The 23,450-nt window shown below is 42.0% G+C and overlaps 1 long non-coding RNA gene and 1 gene segment (V, D, J or C); both read left to right on the plus strand.

Moving 5' to 3' along the window:
- The first annotated feature begins 606 nt into the window (after positions 1-606).
- Positions 607-21,519, plus strand: LOC148646948 (Ig kappa chain V-III region MOPC 321-like). The segment is given in 4 exon segments: positions 607-743; positions 880-1,174; positions 17,954-18,012; positions 20,931-21,519. Coding segments are annotated over 4 exon segments (756 nt in total).
- On the plus strand, positions 6,535-14,618 carry LOC148646949 (uncharacterized). The gene is made up of 4 exons (XR_015927671.1): positions 6,535-7,192; positions 7,866-7,956; positions 9,486-9,579; positions 12,993-14,618. It is a non-coding gene; the product is annotated as an uncharacterized LOC148646949 (long non-coding RNA).
- Positions 21,520-23,450: the final 1,931 nt, after the last annotated feature.

Here is a 23,450-nt window from a genome sequence, read left to right on the forward strand (position 1 = left end):
TGAATTAGTGCATATTCCACTCAAGGTTATCATTATCACAGCCACAAGAAATCAGTGTCATGTCTAGGTAAACTGATTTCTCTAAATAAAAGAAAACAACAAAAAATATAGGCTATCTAATCTTTTGGAAGTAGATTGTTAAGTCTCAGGTGAGACAAGCAAACAGGCTATTGACATGACAGTAACCAGACAGTTTGTACGATTTTGTACAAGTAAAAGTTAATCAGGTTGTATAATAGTGGAGACACTTGTATAAAGACTCAGCCCTGCCTTGTGGGTGGAGATATCCTGTCTTCTCTTTCATGGAACAAGATGTGCAGTAGATCTACATGAGAAACCTGATATTTGTTGAGCTGAGATACTGTATTTCTGTAAAAATGATGTGTTTCCTTTCATATGAGAAATCACTCTACTATTCATGTTGCATTCAGACAAGTCTAAAAAACAGGAAATGAGAAATAGCCACACCTCTGCTAACAGCTCATATCATATCTAAGGAAGCAAAGATCCATAGCTGTGTTGACTCATAGCTCTAACCAAAAACTGTACATATCCCATGGAACAGAATTTGCATAAAAGAGACACTTTGCATTGGCAGCACATGCTTCAGTGCTCTGGGAGTGTTTATAGCCCTGTGAGTTTAACACTTCATGACTGAAAGCTGCCCTTCATGGCAACAGAACCCACAGCAAAAATGACTTTCATCACCATCTTCATCTGCACACTCCTCATCTGGACTCAGGGTGAGTACTGTTTATTGTTTATAATACTGAACTCATCAATTTGTCTTATATTTTCCATTTCACTTGCTTTTCTATATCAATCCACCACTGCTATTGATTTAACACTCCTGCCTGTTTTACTCTTTTTTTGTTACAGAATCTTCTGGGCAGATTGTGATGACTCAGACTCCTCCAGCTCTCTCTGTCCTCTCTGGAGGAAGTGTCACAATCCACTGTAAAGCCAGTAGCTCAATTACTGGGAGCTATAACTACCTTAGCTGGTACCAACAGAAACATGGAGAAGCTGCTAAACTCCTCATTTATTGGGCAACTACCCGTCAGACTGGGATTCCAGAGCGTTTCAGTGGCAGTGGATCTGGACTGGACTACAGTATGACCATCACTGGAGTCCAGGCTGAAGATGCAGGAGATTATTACTGTCAGCAGGGCTACAGCTACCCTTTCACACAGTGACACACGTCTGTACAAAAACCTCCCTCAGCTGAACAGGAGCTGCTGTGATTCATAAACAGGAACTACAGGGGACTGAGAATGAAAGCAATGGCAGCGCTGCTATAGTTGCACTGTAGAGAGCTGAGGTTTATACATCATAGACAAATGTATACTGATAAATGATTTTTAATCATTTTAATATACATTTTAATTAATAGGGTGGAGCGGTGGCTCTGTGGCTAAGGATCAGCACCTGTGGCTGGAAGGTTGCCGGTTCAAATCCTGCAGCCGGCAGAGGAATCCTACTCTGTTGGGCCCCTGAGCAAAGCCCTTAACCCCAACTGCTCCAGGGGTGCCGTACAATGGCTGACCGTGCACTCTGGCTCCAAGCTTCTGGGGTATGCAAAAAGATGAATTCCTAATGCAAGAAATTGTATAGGGCTAATAAAGAAACATTAACATTACTACTCAGTACTATTCTTTTTTTAGAAATTTGTGACCTTGAAAATTTTTAACTAAACATAATACTCTAATTAAAAACTAAACTAACTATATAACTAACATCATACTATAGGACTGAATGTACAGTACTGCAGATTTATACAGTATGTCAGTTCTTTATAGAGTAAATGACCTCACAGTTACTGTAGAGTCAATAACAGTGGCTCCTGTTTATGTAAGTTATAAAGAGTAGATTTATAGGGAGACTTGCACAGATCTATATGACTGTGTTGTCCACATGAGCTGCTGACAGTACCCAGACAGTACTCTACTGCATCTTCAGCTGGATTCCTGCAGGTACCAGTTCAGGAAACTGATACTACCTGTATCACTGGTAACAGAGCTGCGGGCTCTACAGCTGAGAGACAGAGCATACTGGAAGAACAGATGGAACTGCAGGTAGAAATATTGATCAAGGGCCTTTGAATAGGAGCTCTGAAAGCAAAATGATATAAAAGATTAAATTAAAAATGCTTATGTATTGTGAATATTAATAAGCAGTACTGATAACCTCGGAAATACATTGTGTATTATTTTCATTAACCTTTTTTTCTTGCATGAATTTGCATAATATTATAAATATAATCTAATTCATAGAACAGAAGATAGTTATTTTAAAATAAATATTCCTTTTTAGCAAAAAAAAACCTAGTGTCCCCAGCAGTAGAAGCAGTGGCATCATTGTCCTGCGTGTGTCAGAGACACTGTGTTTGGAGCAGTGAGGTGGCACAGGTATGCAAAGCAGCTACTCAATCTCACATGAGATTTGAGTCCTGAAGGACTGTAGGGATTGATAGGGATAGGAGGCTGTTGCTGTTATCTTCTGTCAAAGAATGCCAGCTGCTTAGTGTTTGGTATGAGTATTAATTAATTAATATCTGTAAAAACAGGTAATTAATAATCACCCAAAAAAAGAAATTTCAGTGCAGTGAAAGGTAAGGTTTGACCCTTCACTTCTTGTGTAATGCAGATCTCTTGCTTGCTAGGGAAATAAGATAAGAGAGATCACTTTATTGGCCATATACAATTTCCTGCATTGGGAAATTGTCTTTTCACATACCCCAGCTTGCTCTCCATGAGACACACAGACAGGGAGAGAGAAGCTTGGGGTCAGAGCACAAGGTCAGCCATTTATATAGTACCCCTAGAGTAGTTGGGGTTAAGGGCCTTGCTCAGGGGCTTAATGGAGTAGAACTTCTTTGCCAACCACAGGATTTGAACCAGCAACCTTCTAGCCACAGCCACAGATCCTTAGCCACAGTGCCACTGCTCCATCAACGAAAGCAGTTGAATTAAAGTAGCCTGTCGAGGAGTAAAAGAATGAGACAAACTGCTTCAGAAAATCTATCTCACTTCTGAGGGTAACATTGACCCTTTTACCTCAGAGGGACATGAAAAGAAGTAGAACAAACAGTATTGAAGCAGTCCCCTTAGTTACAGAGGCACATTCTCAATCAAGGGCAAAGCTCTCCCCAGACAATACTGATGCTCTTTCAAGGTGTCGCTCCACCACCTTCAAACGTAACTGATCAAAGCGATGGGGTCAAGCCAATTTTTCTCTCATTCCAATTTCAAAAATGAAGAAAAGAAGAAGAAGGATTTCCAATAATGCATTGTATTGCATTTACAGTATGTAGCACTTTCCATTCCAAGGACTATAATGAATCACAGGAAAGAAACAAAATCTCATCTTCAAATGCAGAGAATGTCTACAACAATGAGGAGACATACTGTGCCCTCTTTACTCAAAGAGGAAGAGGTCTTTTGAGCCAGTTTCAGAGGTGTATAATAATACTGAATATTTGACAAAAGAATAAACAGAGCACTTTAAATAAAAAGGGGAAAAATAACATGACAATATCAAGGAAAGACGAAACTGCTCACCTCCCACGGTTGCCAGGAGAGACCAAAGACCTGAGCCTCCTACCAGCCCCGTGTGAATAAGGTCTGGCTGCATTTCTGTCAGACCAGCTGCCTTCCAAATAGGCAGACAATCTACCGACCAGTCTTCCAATTGAGCCGGCTGTTTAAGGCTGATTTCTCCCTGGATCGGTGCTCTGACATTGAGCTCGTAGAGCTGTAAGGCACCTGCTTCACTCCCTTCTGAAAGATGACTTTCTTTTTTCCTTCACTTCTAACACACACCAATCCAGTGGAGACTCACCTCTTTGCGGACACTCTCTCGCCAGCCCGTCCTGAAGTCTTCTCTCCACTGGCCCAGCCATCTGTAACTCCCGGATGGATTCTCTCCAGTTTCCTGAGTAGACACAGGATCTATCCTGCAGCTCAGTTTTAGAGAAAGAACAGGGAAATTACTGATGGAGATGATGATCTTTTTGCTTCTCTTCCTCTTATCTTACAAAAGCAAATAATAAAAACTATTTCTCTCCAGAAATTAGGGGGTTTTCTGAGCATCATGCAAACTGTATTTTATTAAATCTCCAACACATATCTGACAATAGATCTGATGGCACAGGAGCAAACAGATATATATTAAGAAAAAATAAGACAATTATATTATACACACCAATTACTACAACTAAAGGTAGCTATTTACAAACAGTGAGTTCCCGAGTCCTACAACCTGCACCCCCAAAAAAGTCTCAAAGACTAGATCTTCCTTCCTAAAACATGAATTCACACAAGAGAATGGGAACTAAATTATACAGTATGAATTATACATATTATATATAATTAAAAGTAATATTGTATATTATAGAATCTGATTCCAAGACACAATGAGAAACAGGGTGTCCCCCATGGTTCAGCTTTAGAGGAACAGCAGGGATATGGATGATGATGAGGAGGAAGTCTCTTCTTCTCTCCCTCTTGTCTCTTTCTCTTTAAACTGACTCTTCCTTTGCTCTTCCCTGTATTTACGCTCCTGGATCAACCAGCTCCCTCAGAATCATCAATTCTTTAATAATTAACAATAATATTTATTTTATATAATGCCTTTTAGCTTCCTTCTCAGAGTGCTTTACAGGAAAAGAGAAGAAAACAAAGTAAAAGAGATAGGAGACAACAAGATTAGCATGTAAAAACATAAGGGATTAGACATGCAGGAGAGGATGCCAGGAGCAGACACAGACTCCAAATCTGTAAAAGCCTCTCTGAAGAAGAAGATTTTGAGTCTGGATTTGAAAGAGGTGACTGTCTGATATGCCTTGGGGCACAACAGGAGAAGGGCGTTGTCACCCACAGAGTGTAGACAAGCTTGGGTGACAGACAGGAGCCCAGAGTCAGAGGAAAGAAGGCTGCAAGGTGGGGAGTAGGAGGATAGTAACTCAGACAGGTTCTGAGATGCCAGGTTACGTAGAGCCTTATATGTGAGCATGAGGACTTTGAAGTTGACAGGAAGCCAGTGCAAGGACTCCAGGACAGAAGTAACGTCATCACTTGTACGCAGCCTCGGGATTCTGGCTGCTGAATTCTGGACATATTAGATACTCCAAAGAGTAGGACATTGCAGTAATCAATTCTGGAAAAGACACATGTTAATCATAGTTGATGGAAGGTGTGGAGAAGCATAACTTCAGTCTTGTCATGGTTGAAATGAAAAGACCTTTGAGACATCCAGGATTTTATCTCATAAATGTAATTAGAGAGTACAGGGACATCTCTATCAATGTCAGTGAACTTCTTCGACCTGAGTCAATTATGTGGAGCACCTTTTTATCATTTGTCTTCTCTCATGTTTATATGCCCCTCCTAACCCAAAGAAAACTACACTGATACAGCAAAAAAATCCACTTTGATCTCAATCTTCCAAGTAAAGCAGTCATCTCTGACACATCAAGAATTGATGCACTGGACAGTACTATATACCCTTTTTCTTCCTTTGGATTTAAAAGTGCCTTTATTCTGATTGTCTTTTATCAATTAGTTTTTCCTTTGATTTAATGACTCTGTCAGGTGAAGAACATAGTTTAGGTGATATATACTGTAGATACAATTATAAGCACCAGGAAAAAAAAGACCATTTAACTTCTAGCAACAAACTGCCTAAATAGGCTCAAAGCCCACCACTCATCTGCCTTTCTCATGTTCTTGTGTTAGTTTCCGAATGTATGTATCTTCCACAATTAAAATTCAGATGTACAGTAGGGGTACAGTAGCTAAGGAGTCCATTTACCAGCTACTGTATGGCACAATCTCAAAATTCAGAGCTGGGCTTTCCTTAAAACAGTAGGATGATGCGCTGAGGCAGAACAGACAGATAAAATACAGATTCATTGAATTCCTGATTCAAGACACAGCTTGCTGACATTATTCAAAAGAACGTCCCATATGCAAACTGATTAGACCTTGTCTTCCTGCTTTGCATAAAAGGGATCAGACAGCCGTTAAATCTGAAGGCTTGTTACAATTCTGACGACGTTTGTTCAAATCACTAGAAAGCATCAGCTATGGTGTCGGTTGTTTCAGTTGCCTGGATCATTTTATTCTACTCTGTTGGTGAGTCAGAAAAATACCTTATCAGGTTTTATATTTTCACGTAAAATGTATAACTATAGTATCTAGTGCTGTCTAATACAGATTGTTTGTGTTGTTTCTGCAGGGACTGAGGGTCAGATCACAATGACTCTTACTCCAGCCATAGTCTCAGTGTCTCCTGGGCAGGATGTCAGTCTCCAGTGCAGCGCAAGTCAGGGCATTAGCTGGAGTTTAACCTGGTACCAGCTCAAGCCTGGGCACAGTCGCAGACTGCTGATTAAAGCTGGGGATGAGAAATTCGATGGGGTTTCCACTCGTTTCGGTGGCAGCAGATCTGGAACTGTCTTCACCTTCAAAATCACTGGAGTCCAGGCTGAAGATGCAGGAGATTATTACTGTCAGCAGTATGACAGCACTCAACCCAGCAGCAAAACCCTACCCTCTTGACATGTTTAGCTGCCGTTGACTCCTGGTAAACAACTTTACAAATTAATGCTCAAAACTGGACCACCATTTTAATTTGTTTCTTCCTACCTTACAGCCAGTATATTTACCCAAAAGTCTCTGTACAGTAGAGAGAGCAACAGAAGATGGGGAGAAGGCACATACTCATCTAATGTCAGCTGCTGCATGTGTATCCCAATGGCAGTTCAGAGCTCTGTAACCCCACGGTGCAAATACTGAACCCTGATCACGACTCTAGACCAGACTTTGGGTTCTTTGCTCCTTGTGTCTGGAGGACAATGTGGGAAGAAATCACAACAGACCTGCAAGATCAAACAGGAATATATAACACTGTGAAAAAAAATATGTTTCCTTTTCTACACTCCACGGAGTACGCTATTGTATTCTACATTCTAGATTTTTTTTTCAAGAAAAAAGTCATTCTGGCCCCCGGTTTACACTGAGGAAAAGTGGGATTATTGCTGACTTCTGAACACAGCATTCTTGCATATGAGTGAAGTGCTTTCATTGGTGCCTTAAGGTGTGTTTCGTTAATGAGGTCAAATGTGATCTTCTTCTGAGAAAAGACTCATGCATTGAGGAAAACTGCCTACACATCTCTCTGCTGTTTGCAGGTAAACATTGTGCCTCTTTCATTTTCATACATCTTAATATGTGTCACTGAGACAGCAACTAAGGAGATTACTTAAGGAATATTACAATAAATAAACAATAAACAAGAGGAGCAAGAGAGGACCAAGCCTGTATACAGTATGAACACTGCTGATAGTTTTAGAGTTATTTACTGCTTGTCTTCTCTACACTAAGAATATCTAGTATATCTAATGTGAAGCTGGCTTGTGTCAAGTCTTGGTCTCTCCTTGGGATATTTTTTTATGGATGATACTATCTGTTTTGGAATTACCATTCCCCACCAGATTTTTAAAAAAATGTTTGTAACTTGGAGTTACAAACAAGCAGCCAGTGATGTTATCAGTGACTGTCTCCCTTCACGACTACATCAGAATCGAATCACCTGGAGACTCTGAGTGCTTGGGGTTAGTTTATAAACCCACCCATTCCAGGTGCTCTTCAGTGAAAACATTCGGGCCTGACAGAGCGTTGGGGAGTTTTTGACACTGAGCCCCTGGAGCTTCGTCTATGTGTTTATTCCCGAGCCCCGCTTTGCTTTCTTGCTGTTACTCCATGCCCCCGGACTTGTCATTCCACCTCGCATTCCATATTATTGCTGACTTCTGAACACAGTATTCTTGTATATGACTGAAGTGCTTTCATTGCTGCTTTAAGGTGTGTTTTGTTAATGAGGTCAAGTGAGATCTTCTGAGAAAAGACTCATGCATTGAGGAAAACCACCTACCCATCTCTCTGCTGTTTGCAGGTAAACATATTGGCTCTCTCATTTTCATACATCCCAATATGTATCACTGAGGCAGCAACTAAGGGGATTAGTTAAGGAAGAGAGCACATGCAATAAACATCTCTTTAATGTTGAAGAGGAGTGAGATGACTGAGCTTGTGTATGAACACTGCATCTAGTTTTTAAATGAGTGATTTACTGTCTGTCTTCTCTACACTAAGAGTGTCTAGTGTATCTAGCGTGAAGCTGGCTTGTGTCAAGCTCTTGGTCTCTCCTGAGGATAGAAAAATATTGTTTTATGGATAATACTGTCTGTTTTGGAATTACCACTCCCCACCAGATTTTTTTAAAATTTAATTACTTAGGAGATACAAATGAGCAGCCAGTGATGTCATTAGTGACTGTCTCCCTTCACGACTACATCAGAATCGAATCACCTGGAGACCCTGAGCACCTGGGGTTAGTTTATAAACCCACCCATTCCAGGTGCTCTTAAGTGTAAATATTCAGGCCTGACAGAGCACAGGGTGTTTTTGACACTGAGCCCCTGGAGCTTCGTCTCTGTGTTTATTCCCGAGTTCCGCTTTGCTTTCTTGCTGTTACGCCACGTCCCCGGAGGACTCGTTGTTCCACCTCGCATTCCAGTACTGTTAATAATTAGTCAATTAACCTCTGACTATTTAAAACTGCTTTACTCACATCTCCCTGCTCAGTATTGGGTTTATCCTGGCTAGAGCTGCTCTTTCTAAATCTCTGTGACTCTCTTTTTTGGATATTGGCTTCCTGATCCTGGTTCGTCTCTCGACTACGTCTCCTGGTTTCGGTTTTTGGCTTTCTACTGTGTTCTGGTTCTGATTCTCGGCTTCCTCACAGTTTTCGGCTCCGCTTCTATTTTGGTGCTTCTTCCCGGCTCGACTACCTACGGCTTACTGACCTCAGCTTGCTCACTCGACAACCTCATTGGATATCGTTCAGTATTCTGCATAGGGTCCACACTACCTTTCTTTAACACTTGCCATGTCAGCCTGCTGTGTTTTGACCTCCTGCTTTGTCTCCAGACTGTGTTCCAAGATCTCCCCTCAGCTTTGTTGTCTTTGTGTCTCTCAGCTTCTACCCTGGCTTTGTCCTTGGACTGAACCTCGCACTGTCTCCCAGTCAGCCCCTTGTGCTTGGCTACACTGCCTCCCCAGTTGCAACCATCACTTGTGACTCCGGATTGAGTTCACCAGCACCTCTCTCTGGTTCCCCGGGCTCTCCAGTCATCAAGCTGCCTTTTCCCCTTTCCCAGAGTGCACGTTCCCTGCTTCTCCAGTCCCAGTACCCCGCAGGCTTCCCAGTGTGTGCTTGCAGGCTCCCAGACTCAGTTGCTTGTCGTCCTGGATTTCCCTCTGAGTCCTACCTCAGCAACATGGCATCTCTAACAGAGAACAGAAGAAGAGTTTTTTCCCCTTTCTCTTTTCTCTTAGAGAGAAAATGTGTTTCTCTTTTCTCTTCTTTTGAATGCTTGGATCCCCATTTTTTCTTCTGTTTGGTCTGTTTTTGGCTTTCAGATAGGAAACAAAAAGAGGAAATGAAAGAGAGAACTCTCAGAAGATGTATCGAAAGACTCTGCAGTGTCTCGAACCCTCTCTTCTAGGTTGCCAGGTATGCGGATGACCAGGGCCCCATGCACTCTCTCTGCTCCCTTTGCTTTGTCTGCACTCAACTCACAGGATCTCAGTTCCCATGATCACCTGCTCCCCTGTGTGCTCCATGACTGATAGTCCACAGCCTGATATCTGGTGTGTTCTGGGCTGTTTATACATAGCTCAGTAATAAAAGAGTTAAAGAACAGGAAAAACAATGTCTTACGCCAGCTATCAGAGTTCTGCACATCATTTGAACATGTTTGTCATACCTGACTTCCCCAGCTTCCACAGCAACACTAACTATGGGAGAAAGCTTTCCTAGAAGATTTGCCTTTCTTGGAGCAGGAGAGGAGTGCTGGTGTCATTCATGCCTTTTTCACCTCCGCCCCTCCAGAGGAGGGTGCCAGCCCTAACCCTAGGTCATTGGCTTTCAAATCACATCACTCTTCAGCCCCTTACTCACTCATAACTGAGCTTCAGGTCCCTCTCTCTGTGTGCACATACTATGATGGCCCATAACAATGACCGGGATTAATCAGCCCATTCCAGGTGTTCTTCAGTATAAATAACCTGACCTGAGAGAGCCTGGAGCTCTGTTATTGCGTTCGACACCGAACCCCTCGAGATCCATCTCCATGCTTATTCTCAAGGTCCACTTTGCTTTCATGCCTTGTCAAAATGCTGTGCTTTGACCTCCTGCTTTGTCTCCAGACTATGTTCCCAGATCTCCCCTCAGCTCTGTTCTCTGTGTGTCTCTTAGCTTCACACCTGGCTTTTAACTTGACTGAACCTCACTCTGTCTCCTGATCAGCCCTTGTTCTTGACTACAATGCCTCCCCAGTTACGACCCTCGCTTGTTTCCCACAACCCTGGACTGTGGTTACCAACATCCTGCAGGTCTACCAATCAACCATGACCCAGGAAATTCCATTTGAGCTGTGACCTGTGGCTGACCTGAGAGCAGCCCCTGACATCCTTTGATGAAACTGTCAAGTTATTTCCTAGACTGTTTAGGCATCCTCTCACGAGGCACCAGTAAATGTAGGGGTTTTGTGCATTTACTTGGACAATTATTAATTGTAGCAGTAAGTCACAAAATTATTCTTTGATGGCTATTACAAGACCAACCCAGCAGGATACTCAACAATGCACACACAGATACTTATACACAAGAATACATTTATTAATACATAAAATATGCATATAAACATAACAGATCTTATTATGAGGGTTAGCAGAATACAAAAGGTATATATTCAATCACAGTTAAAAACCAGGAGGGACATACATTCAGTATACCATTCATTTAGACTGTTTCGGAAATGAACTTGGATTACAACTTTAGATACACAAAAGCAAGTACATCACTCTTAGGAATTAAATTGATATCAACTCAGGTTGAGGTAACAATTGAATTCTCGAGCTGTAATGCAGAATGTTGAATACTCATCTGATCTGTGTGGATTCAGATCTCCTGCAGGCACAAAGAAGCAGTGGCAGGCTTGTTGCTGTGTCCAATCAAGCAGTGCTGGTTCGGCGTGCAACGTGGGAGAAGGAGGGAGAGATTTCTGTGGCGGTGCGTTGTTGATGCTCTCTGAAGACAGGCTAGTTAGTGTTGGCTGAAACTAGCAGAGTTTGTGCACAAGAGAAAAGTGACTGCGGGTCCAAGCAGTTCACACTCTTTAGACAGGAAGAAGACCAGTTCGTTCCTGATATAGCGCTAGTTCTGAATACTGATATTCAGTTGTCCACAGTTCCGACTGTAGTTCACTTGTTGATCAGGTGAGCTTTCATGGTGGGTTTATGAGGCTTACTGCTGGGCTAACCTCGGGTGGATCCTTTGGTTACACGCTGACAACCTCCGTTCTCGACTCTTAGAACAAAGGAAAGTCCTGGCACTCGGACTGGCCGTTACATGATTGTCTGAGCTGAGTCTGAGGATGTCCAGGAGGAGCTGAGTCGAGAATGTCCAGGAGGTGCCTGGAGGAAGCCCTGTGCTGCTTGTTTTACATGGAGGAACTATGGTCGTTCATTGGTTGAAAGTTCTGTGGTCATCCAAGACTCACGTGGGGTTAACCTGCCCTACCAGTTCCTGATTGGCTGAGGATGAGTAACAATGCACTCTGACCTTAGGGTTGTAAACCTTGGGATGAGACTCTCCCTTGGAATCTCCAACACAGTCAGGCGCCAGAGATGACCATTTATTAGGGTTGCTGGAGAATCTCAGCTTTGGGAGTTGTTCCTTATCAGGACACTTTATCAGATAGAAAAACACCTTAAATGTGAACCAAATGGAATGTCCTTTCTGTATCCAGCACTACTGAAATGAGAGACAGAGAGACTGGCAAGGGAGCAGCAAATTCCTGTATTTTAATAAGCCTTGCCACTACAACTGTATGCTGGACATCACCCAGTTGGGATCAGCTTCAACACCATGACTGGATAGCTGGTTATAGACCCACAATCCCATGGGGTTAAAGGGTTTTTTATAACCTGATGGATTTTAATGACTGTGTGGCAGCTCCTTTTTAATTTACTTTCACCCGAGAAAAATCTGAAACTGAAAGCATTTGTTTGTGATGCTTGGTCAGGAAGAATCTCCATTTCTCTGTCTCTCATTCATCACAGATGTTAGGGCTTTTGTGCAGAAGCCAGGTGTTTCGTGTCTCCTCCTGGCTGCCTCACACACCTGCTGAAAGGGAGCCCCTGTGTAAATGGGGTGGATTGCCCTCTAACACAAGATCAGGCTGCGGGTGTTAAAAGTGAAAGTCTGGGAGGATGAAAGGTGCTGGAATGTAATGCTCTGTTAAGCTCATGCAGTTCCCCCAGTGTAGCACGAGGCAGCCTGAGAGGCAGAGCTGGGGGAGATGAGCAGGGTTTCAGTTCCGGGCTGTGAGGGGAGGCAGGTGAAGGCAGCGACTATCTGGCTGTGTGGTTTCTCTCTCTGCTGCTGCCCTGAAACTGACTGTCAGTCTGCTGCTCTGTGATTGCAATCACACTCTTCTTCTGTGTCTCTTTACTGCCGTTCTGTGATTGTTATTCTGCCTTTGTTCTGTGGTTCTGGCGAAAGAAAAACAGAATGAATTAAACTTACAGTTTCAAATCTAATTTAACTAATCAGCAGCAGTGTTGAGTAATTTATCTGTGATATACCATGTTGGCACTGAATGTGATTGATTCTTTCTCACTTTTTGTTGAAATGTGAAATGAACTAACATACAGTATGTAGGTGACAATGCAAAATGATCGTATAAAGTGTGTCTATTATGAAGAGGCATGTTCAGCATATCATATTAAATGAATATTGTATAATTTATATCATATCTTTCTGGAAATTTTAAGGATATTTTCGATGAGAGTTGGCTTTCATTTTTCTTTATTTTAAAAGTATAATATATATCTGACTATATTGCAAATTTGTCCTTACAGCTCTCTGGTCCTGGGAGGCCTTCTGTGAGGAGTCTGGATGTTCTCGCTCTGATCAAGCAGGATTTGTCCTCCAGTTCTTCCCGCCTCCTGAGCCCTGATTGCCAGAATAATCGATCTCTGCAAGTTATTGCCCCTGTCTGCTGGTATCAAAGTGCACTGGGATGGACTGGCATCCTAGCTGCTGTCCCTCCTTGCGCGTAGACCTCCAGATTAGACTCTGGACCAGGAATAAGAGACTTTCTGATGATGGATGGATTCAAAAGGATGTGTGATGCAAGAACACAACCACATGCATATTGGTTGCATATTATCAGGTATGTCTGTTGTGGCGCTGGAGACATCAGAGATGTACAGCAAGTCTTAGTAATAATTATTTCAATACTGCACATCAATACAGTTTCTTGTCTAATAGCAGAGAAAGAAAATTAAGTATGAATAAGAAAGAAGAACTGAAAGGAAGACATTGGCAGTGGAGGGCTGGGAAAGAGCAGTTTTGTGCAGGTTTTGTACAGCTGCGTATGAAACTTCACACCACTTTATTTTCACTGACACAACTCTTCACTAAAATAATTTAAATTATTAGATGATAGGTACAGAAGATATACTGTAGTGCTTTATAGAGCAATCTGTGTATGTAAACTCATATATGTATATAGTGACATATATACTGTACATATATTAGTGGCCCTGATGTTCTACTGCAGGCAGTGACAAGACATGAATTGTGCAGCTTGTGCCCTAGATGGGCTGCTGGAAAAGGACTTAGTGCTGCTGTATGCACATATGTTGCCTTTGTGTGGTTGTTTCTTCCCTGTAGTTGATCTTCCTAGTTAGATTCCTCACTGGGTAGCCATCTGTAACCCTGTCAGCAGCAGAACCATGAGTCCCCCCACAGACTGGACTCTAGTGGTTTGGTGGTGAGCAACTGTGTGACAGAGAGTAGGAGGTGGTAGTAAAGCAGGGTCAGTCAGCAGGGCTTTGAATGTTGTGATTGCTTCTCTTTGGCTTCCTCTGCAAAAATTAAACCCAAGAGTGAGATTTTTTTATGGGAACTAGAAGAAGCTGAAAATGTGAGAGATTAAGATCCTGAGGAGATATTTTGGAGACGGGTTGGAAACTGCGAATTGGCAGAACAAACTACCAATCCAAAATGGAAACTCATGCAACAGAAAGACTGTAACCTCTCCCTGACAGGGAAGGTGCTGGTGATTAAAGTCAAGCTCTTGCCTATCTTGAATTTTCTGGCTCCCACCTTCCCAATTCCACACTGTTATGTGGCAGAGCTGGGGAGATTGATGTTTCATTTTCTACTGGTTTGGAAGCAGGAAAGACTCAGGAGGGAAATAATGTACAGGCCGCTCCCCTTGGGGGGGAAGTTTGTCCCAAACGTTGCCATGAAGCTGCTGTGCATCTTCCTGACCTCTGTACTGAGAGGTTTTGCGAGAGCACCTGAACCACAAACCTGGACTTAGGTCTCACCCCCTCGCCTGTGTGGCCCGTCGCCTTGAGCCAGTGAGCTGCTTGTGTTAGACTCCTCTCAGAGCTCTATTCACCTCTGCGTGTGGAAATGGTCTGTTGCTGCTAGTGACACAACAATCAGAGTAATAAAGAGTTTTTGGATCATGAGCATCAATGTTCTGAGTATTATTGACAAACATTTTGTCTCATATTAGACTCCTGTAGCTAACCTGACAGAGTTACTTATGATTTATTCTTCAAGACAAACAGGGTCACCATTCATCTACTGCTGGGGATCATTTTTACACAGTGTGCCAATGAATGGAGTTTAGAACGAAAGTTCAGGAGGGATGACAAGAGCCAAGTTCAATCAGACTCAGCTGTCAGTAATTCAAAATCACCTCTGACGTCACTTCCTCACCTAAAACATTATAAATACTGTATGTGATCCCCTTATCTCCCTCTCATACATCTTTTAACATCCCTCCTCCACACCATCTCTACCTCTGCAGCTGCCCCTTGGTCACTCCTCACTCTGCAGGGGGTCCCTGCCTCCCCGTCCTCTGGCCAAAAGGACCAGGACGGTGAAGCCAAATTTTCACTGAACACTCCAGAAACCTTCTTGGGTGTTATTCCCTGCTGATATTCCCTTGTGTGTGTGCCCTGTGGTAAAGTTGGCTATGATACACACTCACACTCGGCTCATCCAAGATTGAAGACTGACCCTCCGAGCAGCAAATTAAAAATTAGTTGCTGTCAAATACGGGCTACTACCTATTAATGCAAATCATTTTAGGTTAGTGGATCACTAACCTCTTGGGATAGTAGATCAGTAGATCTAGTAGATCAGTAGATCAGTAGATAGTACTATAGATCAGGAATCTGTCATTTACATGTACATGCTAAAAGCTCTTCCTTTAGCCAGTTTTAAAGAATTATATGTGTTTTTGAAATTTGATTGTGTCTGATGTTCTTCAGTGTGCATTGACCCCAGACTATACCCCAATTTGCAATCTGACTCAATGGTTCTGAGCACTGTTTTGTTCCTTTTGTATGAGGACATTACAAGCACCTGAATGAATAAAACGTCGCAATATTCACAGATACCCTGAAAAATACACACACCTGTCTTAACAAAATTGCAGTAAAAGAGGTGCCAGACAATATTTTTAGAGCAGCAAACATCAGCTTTGCTATATAATTGTGAAATCTATCTAGATTTTTCACATTCTTTGTTTTTTTTGTAACACTGAGTTTTTTATAATAAATAATAAATAAACTAAATAATAATTAGTTTCCATGTGAGAAATAATAAAGTTTTTCACCACATCATGCTGTACATCACTACACAGTATGCACACAATGGAAGAGCAAGCCTTTTACAATCTCTCCTCCAAAAACAGGCAGCATCAAGGCAAGATCTGAATGAAATGCAGAAAGACACTGACCATGACATGGAGGAGAAATCTTTTGAAAGAGTTTTAATGGATTATGGATCATATTGATAATCCAACCAGCAGTTTCTTTTATTACTGAAGTCATCATTAGGATCAAGGATATTTATCACTTGCCAAGAGCAATGTTGTCTCTTGTGTCCTAGAAGAGGATACTCATGAATTCTTTGTTTATCCTGGATGAGGAATTAAAGGCCATTTCCTGACTCATTGACTTTGGAAGTGGGACACATCATTGGATAAATACAAAGAGAGACATCATCACGGAGTCTTGGAGATCCAGCTTGATTTGGTCTTTGTGTCAAATAAAATGAGTCTTTGACACATGGCTTCTGTCCAATCCATGCTGGACAGAGTGAGCAGCACACAAGACAGGAGCAGACACTGGGCTAAAATTGTTTCTAAGAGAACAACAAGAATGCTGGAGACATTCCATAAATCATGGAGCGACCTTTTGCTTTAGAATCCTGAAGGATTTACAAATAATGACTAAATGGTCCTGAAACTCCTTGGTCCAAAGTCCATTCTTGACTGTATTTCATGGAAATAACTTACAGTACATTGGCTGGAAACTGCATTCTTTACTGACTTTGACATGGAACTGAAATCAATGTTTCACATTTGTAATGTGGGGTCTTTGGATGTTTTTTAAAAACATTCTGGATAATTATTATTTTTATAGGACTGTGGATTCATCTTGGAATACATTTCATCACAATCCTCAGGAAAGGGATGAAGGTATGTTAAGTGTACATAAGTCACATGTGAGTCAAGAATAGTCTGTGATCAGAAATGACCTTCAGGTGTTATACAATCTACTAAAACTTCAGCAGTGCATCTGGTGGATATACTGTGCTGCACAGAACTTACATTACAAATGTTTCTGTCAGCAAAGACAAATTAAACAACCTTGATTTATACATATACCCAGATACCTTTAATTTACAGTTTACATTCAGGTATCAGGATCAGGCAGGATTTCCTTGTTTAGTAACATTTGGCTTGAATGCAACAGCAGGCTGGCTTTCAAAGTGATGTTTGCTCCAGTCTTCTGCTCTAAATAAACCCCAACTTCTTCTCTTAAAAGTGGTCATCAATTGAATAATACTTTGTTCTATTTTCATTGTCATTTGCTACATTTAACATGTATGATGTCTTTTTAAAAATGAGGATAACATTTAACTGTGAAACAGAAAGGTATGAAAGTCTCTCTGTAAGTGTTCTGCACTTCATGCATACTTGAATCCATAGGATAGTGATAGGCCTCATGTTTGTCCTTGAAAATAAAGTGCACTTAAAAATGTGATAAAGACAAATAACATATTATAATTGCAAAGCTTAAAGAAAAGCATTATTGGCAGTAGGCAGTGTATTGAAGAGCAGGGTCTGCTCTCTGCAGCAGCAGGAGGTTTTTGTACAGCGTCTCTATGGCAGTGAAGCACTGTAGTACACTTTCGGACAAGGCACCAAGGTGGTGGTCAAATGCAAGTGACTTCTCTTCTTTTATTCAACTCTGCAGGTTTGTTTGTCTGCTCAAATGTTTTTGTGATGTTTTAACTGTGATCCTGTGTGCTTTGTGCCTCCTAAACTTGGTCATTCTTAACTGATGTACAGAACAGAATATTTATGGTTGAGGAGGGAAATCTTGACAGGACAGAAGCTGCTTCAATCGAGCTTCTTCTGTGGCATTTTCCTCTCTCATGATCCTCAACGATCTTGGGTGACCCAGTCTTCTGGGCTGGTTCATGAAATTAATGCTGATTCTTTCACAGGGAAAATAAGCTTTCACACACTAACCCTCTTTGTAAAAAGATCTAAATGTAGAGTTTGAGAGTTGTTTTGGGCACTTAATGAGAGAAATAAAAGAGGAAAAACTCAAACTCAGCATGTTCATTTCTAAAAGAGGTATTTTAAACTCATCTTAACTGCAGCACAGTAATATCACCATTAACAAAAAGAAAGGTATTAAATTATAGTGATTACATACTGTAGAGCAGGCAGTGCACTGGAGAGCTGGGTGCTCTCTCTGGAGGTTTTTGTACAGCCTCTCTATGGTAATAAAACACTGTGGCTCACTTTCGGACAAGGAACCAAGGTGGTGGTGAAATGTAAGTGACTTCTCTTCTTTCTCTCAACTCAGCAGACTTTTCTTGTCTTTTTAAATGTTTTTATGATATTTTAACTGTGATCCTGTGTGCTTTGTGCCTCCTGATCTTGGTCATTCTTAACTGATGTACAGTATAGAATATTTATGATTGAGGAGGGAAATCTTGACAGGACAGAAGCTGCTTCAGTCGAGCTTCTTCTGCGGCATTTTCCTCTCTCATGATCCTCAACGGTCTTGGGGGACCCAGTGTTTTGGGCTGGTTCATGAAATTAATGCTGATTCTTCCACAGGGAAAGGAAGCTTTCACACAAACTTTCTTTGTTAAGAGATCTGAATGTATAGTTTAATTAATGCTCTTAATTATAGTGACAAAAAAGGTGAAGACTTAAACTCAGCATGTTCATTTATAAAAGAGGTATTTTAAACTCATCTGAACTGCAGCACAGTAATATCACCATTAACTACCTTGAGATGCTAAAGTTTAAGATTCCAAGTGATCATAGAGCAGACAGTGCACTGGAGAGCTGGGTGCTCTCTCTGGGGGTTTTTGTACAGCCTCTCTATGGTAATAAAACACTGTGGCGCACTTTCGGGCAAGGAACCAAGGTGGTGGTGAAATGTAAGTGAATTTTCTTTCTCTGATTCTTTCTCTCAACTCAGCAGACTTGGAAGTCCTGGAATTTTTACATTTCAGCAGTATAGAATCTTTCATTTCTCCTGGAGCCAGACTGTGCTTTTACATTATTCTTTAGATCCTGTTTACTTTATGAATCAGTGTCCTATGTGACATGTTCAGCTGTAATAATCACTATCAGCCGTGTGCTGTGTTCAGGTTGGCTTTCAAAGTCTTGTTCTTCAGGGAACAGTTTGCTCCAGTCTTCTGAACTCTAAATAAACCCCAGCTTTTCTTCTCTTAATTGTGGTCATCAATTCAAAAATACTTTTTAATGATGTTTAAACAGGTAAGAATATTTCCACTCATAGTGTCAGTGACTGGAATCTGTTTTATTGTTTTCTTATCCTTGTATTTTGTACCAGGTTGCTAAAAGTAAGTCAAGGTCAGGCACTTCACTTACAAACTTTAATTTTCAATGCAGGCTAAAAACAAACTGACAAAACTCCACTAGTACTGCTGCTTCTAACTCTATTGAATTCCTATTGCCAGACAGATTTGACATAAAGACTGTAGTGAGTCTAATCACTGCAGTTCACGTTCAGACAAGAATGGCGAAGACAATTGTGTTTCTTTTTCTTTTATTGTATTTGCTTAACAGAGAAAAGCAAAACATCTTTAGGCTCTGAAGTGGTTTTTAAATATGTTTAAAAGGAATAACTGGACAGTTTTGAGCTTCTTCAGAAGTAAAGCTATTTTTCAATACTGATCTGTAGGCAACAGAACAGAACGAACAAGAGACTGCTGTCACTGTTGAGGGTGAGGTTAACTGGCATTTTAAAATTCACCCCGGTTGAGAAGTATGGTTTTCTAAAGATACTGTTGTTTTCTCCTTAGACAGAGACATGATTTAAAATTATCAAAATTTAATATCTACTACTTCTAGTAAGACCAGAATACAGTTGGAATTTACAAATCATCATCATTATTTTCAATATTAAATTAAATTACTTTCAGTTGATTAATCATCTTTGCTATAGTAGTAATTAATAATGATGTTGATATTAGTATTAATATAAATAGTATAAAACCTGTATATTCATATTTTTGAAAACTTAATCATGGACAAACTGCAGGTAAGTCTTTTATAAATTATTTTAATAAATATAGAAATTGATGACTTCTAATATACAGATCAGCACAGGATCAAAACCTTTGAAATTATTTCATGAACCTTGGGAAAGTATTTGAACTTAAATCTTCAGGTTTTGTTGCAGCTGTTTCTTCAGACACATTTTCCTCTGCTGTGCTGCTCAGTAAAGCATGAAGTGGAACACAGATGACAGACCCAGCGCAGTTGTTTTTTTTTAGTAATGCCTAATGATAGTATTAAACTTCAAGTTATATAGAAAGTTCAAAAATAATCTTAAAGTGCATATACATTGCAAGTATGTTATGTTTACACAATTCTTGTTGCAAGCTGTAACAAATGAAAATTATTCAAGCACTAATTGAGTCCAGACCAGCATCACCCTGTGCTTTTTTCAGTCTCAGCTAACAATTACCTCCACAGCTGAAGTTTAATTTACAGCGCTGAGAACTGACACTTACAGTGTAATGTTTAATAAGATCCTGTGAAGTGATATGTGTTGCACATATATTAATACATGTTGTCTTTAAATTGAGAAGATTCTGCATTGCCTTATTTCAAGTCTTTCATGCAGACAATCCTCCTAAAATAATCACTATTTGTTGATTCTGAATTTCAGCAGCAGGTAGAATGGGGTGTTAGTTCACTTGGTGGCTCTGTCTAAGTGTCAGTGAACTCATTGGAAACTGGGCTGGCCAACTCTGCAGACCTGTCCTCTCTGTATCAGATGTGAACAGGCTGCTCGGGGCACAGCTTGGAGTCCAGGCTGGTCCAGGACAGCTGGTGCAGAGAACTCAGGTGCCACGATTCCAGTGACAGGTCATCAGAACCTCAGAAAGGCTCCAAACAACCACAGACCTGTCCTGCTCACTAGGATACTTGTAGCACATTGATCTGAGGATGTCAAGGGGCTTCTTTGAAAGCGCTCCCGTTTATAATATGTGTAACTTAAAAAAAATATGTATTGATGTTAATTATTGAGTTTTAAAACTACAGATACAGGAGTAGAAGAAAGCCTGATCTTTGTTTAGAAGTGCATGTGGTGTTTCTAGGAGTCCCAAAGCGGTTTGTGTGTTGGTGCAAAGTTAGTGAGGCTCAGTCTCCAGCTGGATACCAGTCCTGACTCTCTGCCCTGCTCTGTCATGCTCTCTCCTAGCCGGCGCCAGCGTGAAGCCTACAGTGTCGCTGTTCCCCCCGTCCCCCAGTGAGCTGTCCGCCAACTCGGCCACGCTGCTCTGCCTGCTCAGCGGCTACTCCCCCGAGGGGGCCAGTGTGGAGTGGACGGTGGATGGCTCCAAAGTGACCAGCGGGGTCCTGACCAGCGCCGAGGAGGGGAGGGACGGGAAGTTCAGCCGCAGCAGCTCCCTGAAGCTGAGCAAGGCCAAGTGGGAGGCCAAGGAGGAGTACGTGTGCACGGTGACCCACGACAACTCGCCAGCCTCCTACAGTGTCCGCAGGAGTCAGTGTACGGGCGCCGCGTCATGATGAGCCGGGCCCGGCCAGGCTCAGGGCCTCCCCGCGCAGCCGCTGTCCTGGGAGAAGAGGGGAAGAGCCGCCTTCCCCTCGGCCCCAGTGTGTCTGCAGATCCTGTCAAGCCACCCAGCAGCTCAGTAGCCTCGCATGTTAGTCTCAGCCTCCGGCCGTCACTAGAGCTTTTCTGGTAACTGGTGTGTGTTTGTGTAGTCTAGGACATTTTTCACTGTTTGTTTCGCTCTAGAAGTTCAAATAAAATATTGAAGTCAGAATCTGGAGTTGTGTCACTCTTTTTGTATGCGTTTGATTTTCTGAAAAGGAATATAAGATCTCTGGGTTGAGAAAGGCCCCAGTTTGACCCTGTGGCACAGAGAGCATCCATATCAAAGGCAGCTGGCAGCTCTTAACTGAAAGACAGGGGGTCAAAGCCAGTGAGGGGAAACCATCTTCTTATTACAATAAAAATAATAATTTAATTGATTTACCTGACATCTTCATCATCAACGATACCCAAAAATTAAAGAACTTAAAAATAATAATAATAAACTTTATTTTATATAGCGCTTTTAAAGGTGGCTTCTCAAAGCGCTTTACAGAATGACAACAACAATAAATAAAAAGAATACACAAGATAAAACACAATTATAATATACAGAGGAGACTGTGGATGGTGGTACTAAGTATAGTAGGAGCAGAGGGGTAAAGAATGGAACAAGCTGAGTAAAGGCTCTTCTAAAGAAGGTTTTGAGTCTGGATTTGAAGGAGTTTAGAGAAGGTGACTCTCTGATATCCTCGGGGAGAGAGGATATCATGTACAGTATTATCATACAGTACATGATAATACAGTATATAATATATTGTAACGCTTACGGCCGACAGGCACTGTGTAAGAGCCGGCGTACCAGAGCGGGTGACGTCACCGCCCTTCCCTGTGATAGCAAGACCACAGCTACTGGGCTGTGGAGAGATCTCTCTTTGGCTCACGGGGCTAGGTCGCTGCAGAGAGACACGGAAGTCCCGGGTTCGAGCCCCTGAGGGTGCAGGGGCTGACCAGATGCGGCAAGGGCGCCCGCCTGAGCCCCCGTTGCGTTACATTGGTGTCAGAAGCGGGGCGGGATAGCCCTTCGCCGGGGACGGCGATTTAAGCGGGGGAGAGTGTAACGCTTACGGCCGACAGGCGCTGTGTAAGAGCCGGCGTACCAGAGCGGGTGACGTCACCGCCCTTCCCTGTGATAGCAGGACCACAGCTACTGGGCTGTGGAGAGATCTCTCTTTGGCTCACGGGGCTAGGTCGCTGCAGAGAGACGCGGAAGTCCCGGGTTCGAGCCCCGGACGGTGCAGGGGCCGACCTAATGCGGCAAGGGCGCCCGCCTGAGCCCCTGTTGCGTTACAATATAATATCTATAACATATACTGTAACATATAATATATTATATATTATGATATGTAGACTGGGTGGATTAAAAAATCTCCTGTCATGGGTTATTATCAAACAATTCAGTGACTAAAAGCAGTGCAGCTTAAGGGACAGAGACTTCAGTGAAACCACAGACCAGCTCGATGCAGAGTCAAGACAGCAGGGGCCTGAGGAGGCTGGAGACACACAAGTGTGTCTGGGGATCTGGCTCCTCCTCAGGGGTGGACAACCAGCAGTACTGGAGGCTGGAGAGCGAAGAGACGCAACAGCTGGACATGAACAGAGAGGAGGAGGAAGAATTAGAGATTATATACAGTGTATATTATATGTGTACTGAGTACTGACACTGTGAAATGTTTCACATTACTCTGAATTGCAAACACAGCACTGACAAACCAGGATCTACAGTACCACAGTGTTATCAAATTAACAATTGTTTTTCCTGCATACTGACAAAAAGAGTCGGTACATAAGAGCCATTTTGTGCTTGTCCTGCCGTTACTTGTCCTGTTTCTAATCTTTCATAGTTTGTATACATTCTGAAACATGCCTTTGCATTTCACATGTATAATCTTTTATCTAGTAGTGACGTTTACACAGCCTGTGAATATATATCAACAGCATACATGTATCACATATAATGTGTGATAAAAATCAGAATAAGGAATATGGTCTTATAATATGGTCAGGCTAACTCCTTGAAGAGTCTGACAGCAGGGCCCTGAGGAGGCTGGAGATACCCAGGAGTGTCCAACAGCAGGCCAGTTGGCTCATCTTGCTTATTTG

The sequence above is a fragment of the Lepisosteus platostomus genome, chromosome 16 (genome assembly GCF_059453375.1).
Source record: "Lepisosteus platostomus isolate fLepPlt1 chromosome 16, fLepPlt1.hap1, whole genome shotgun sequence".
Classification (NCBI taxonomy): Eukaryota; Metazoa; Chordata; class Actinopteri; order Semionotiformes; family Lepisosteidae; genus Lepisosteus; species Lepisosteus platostomus.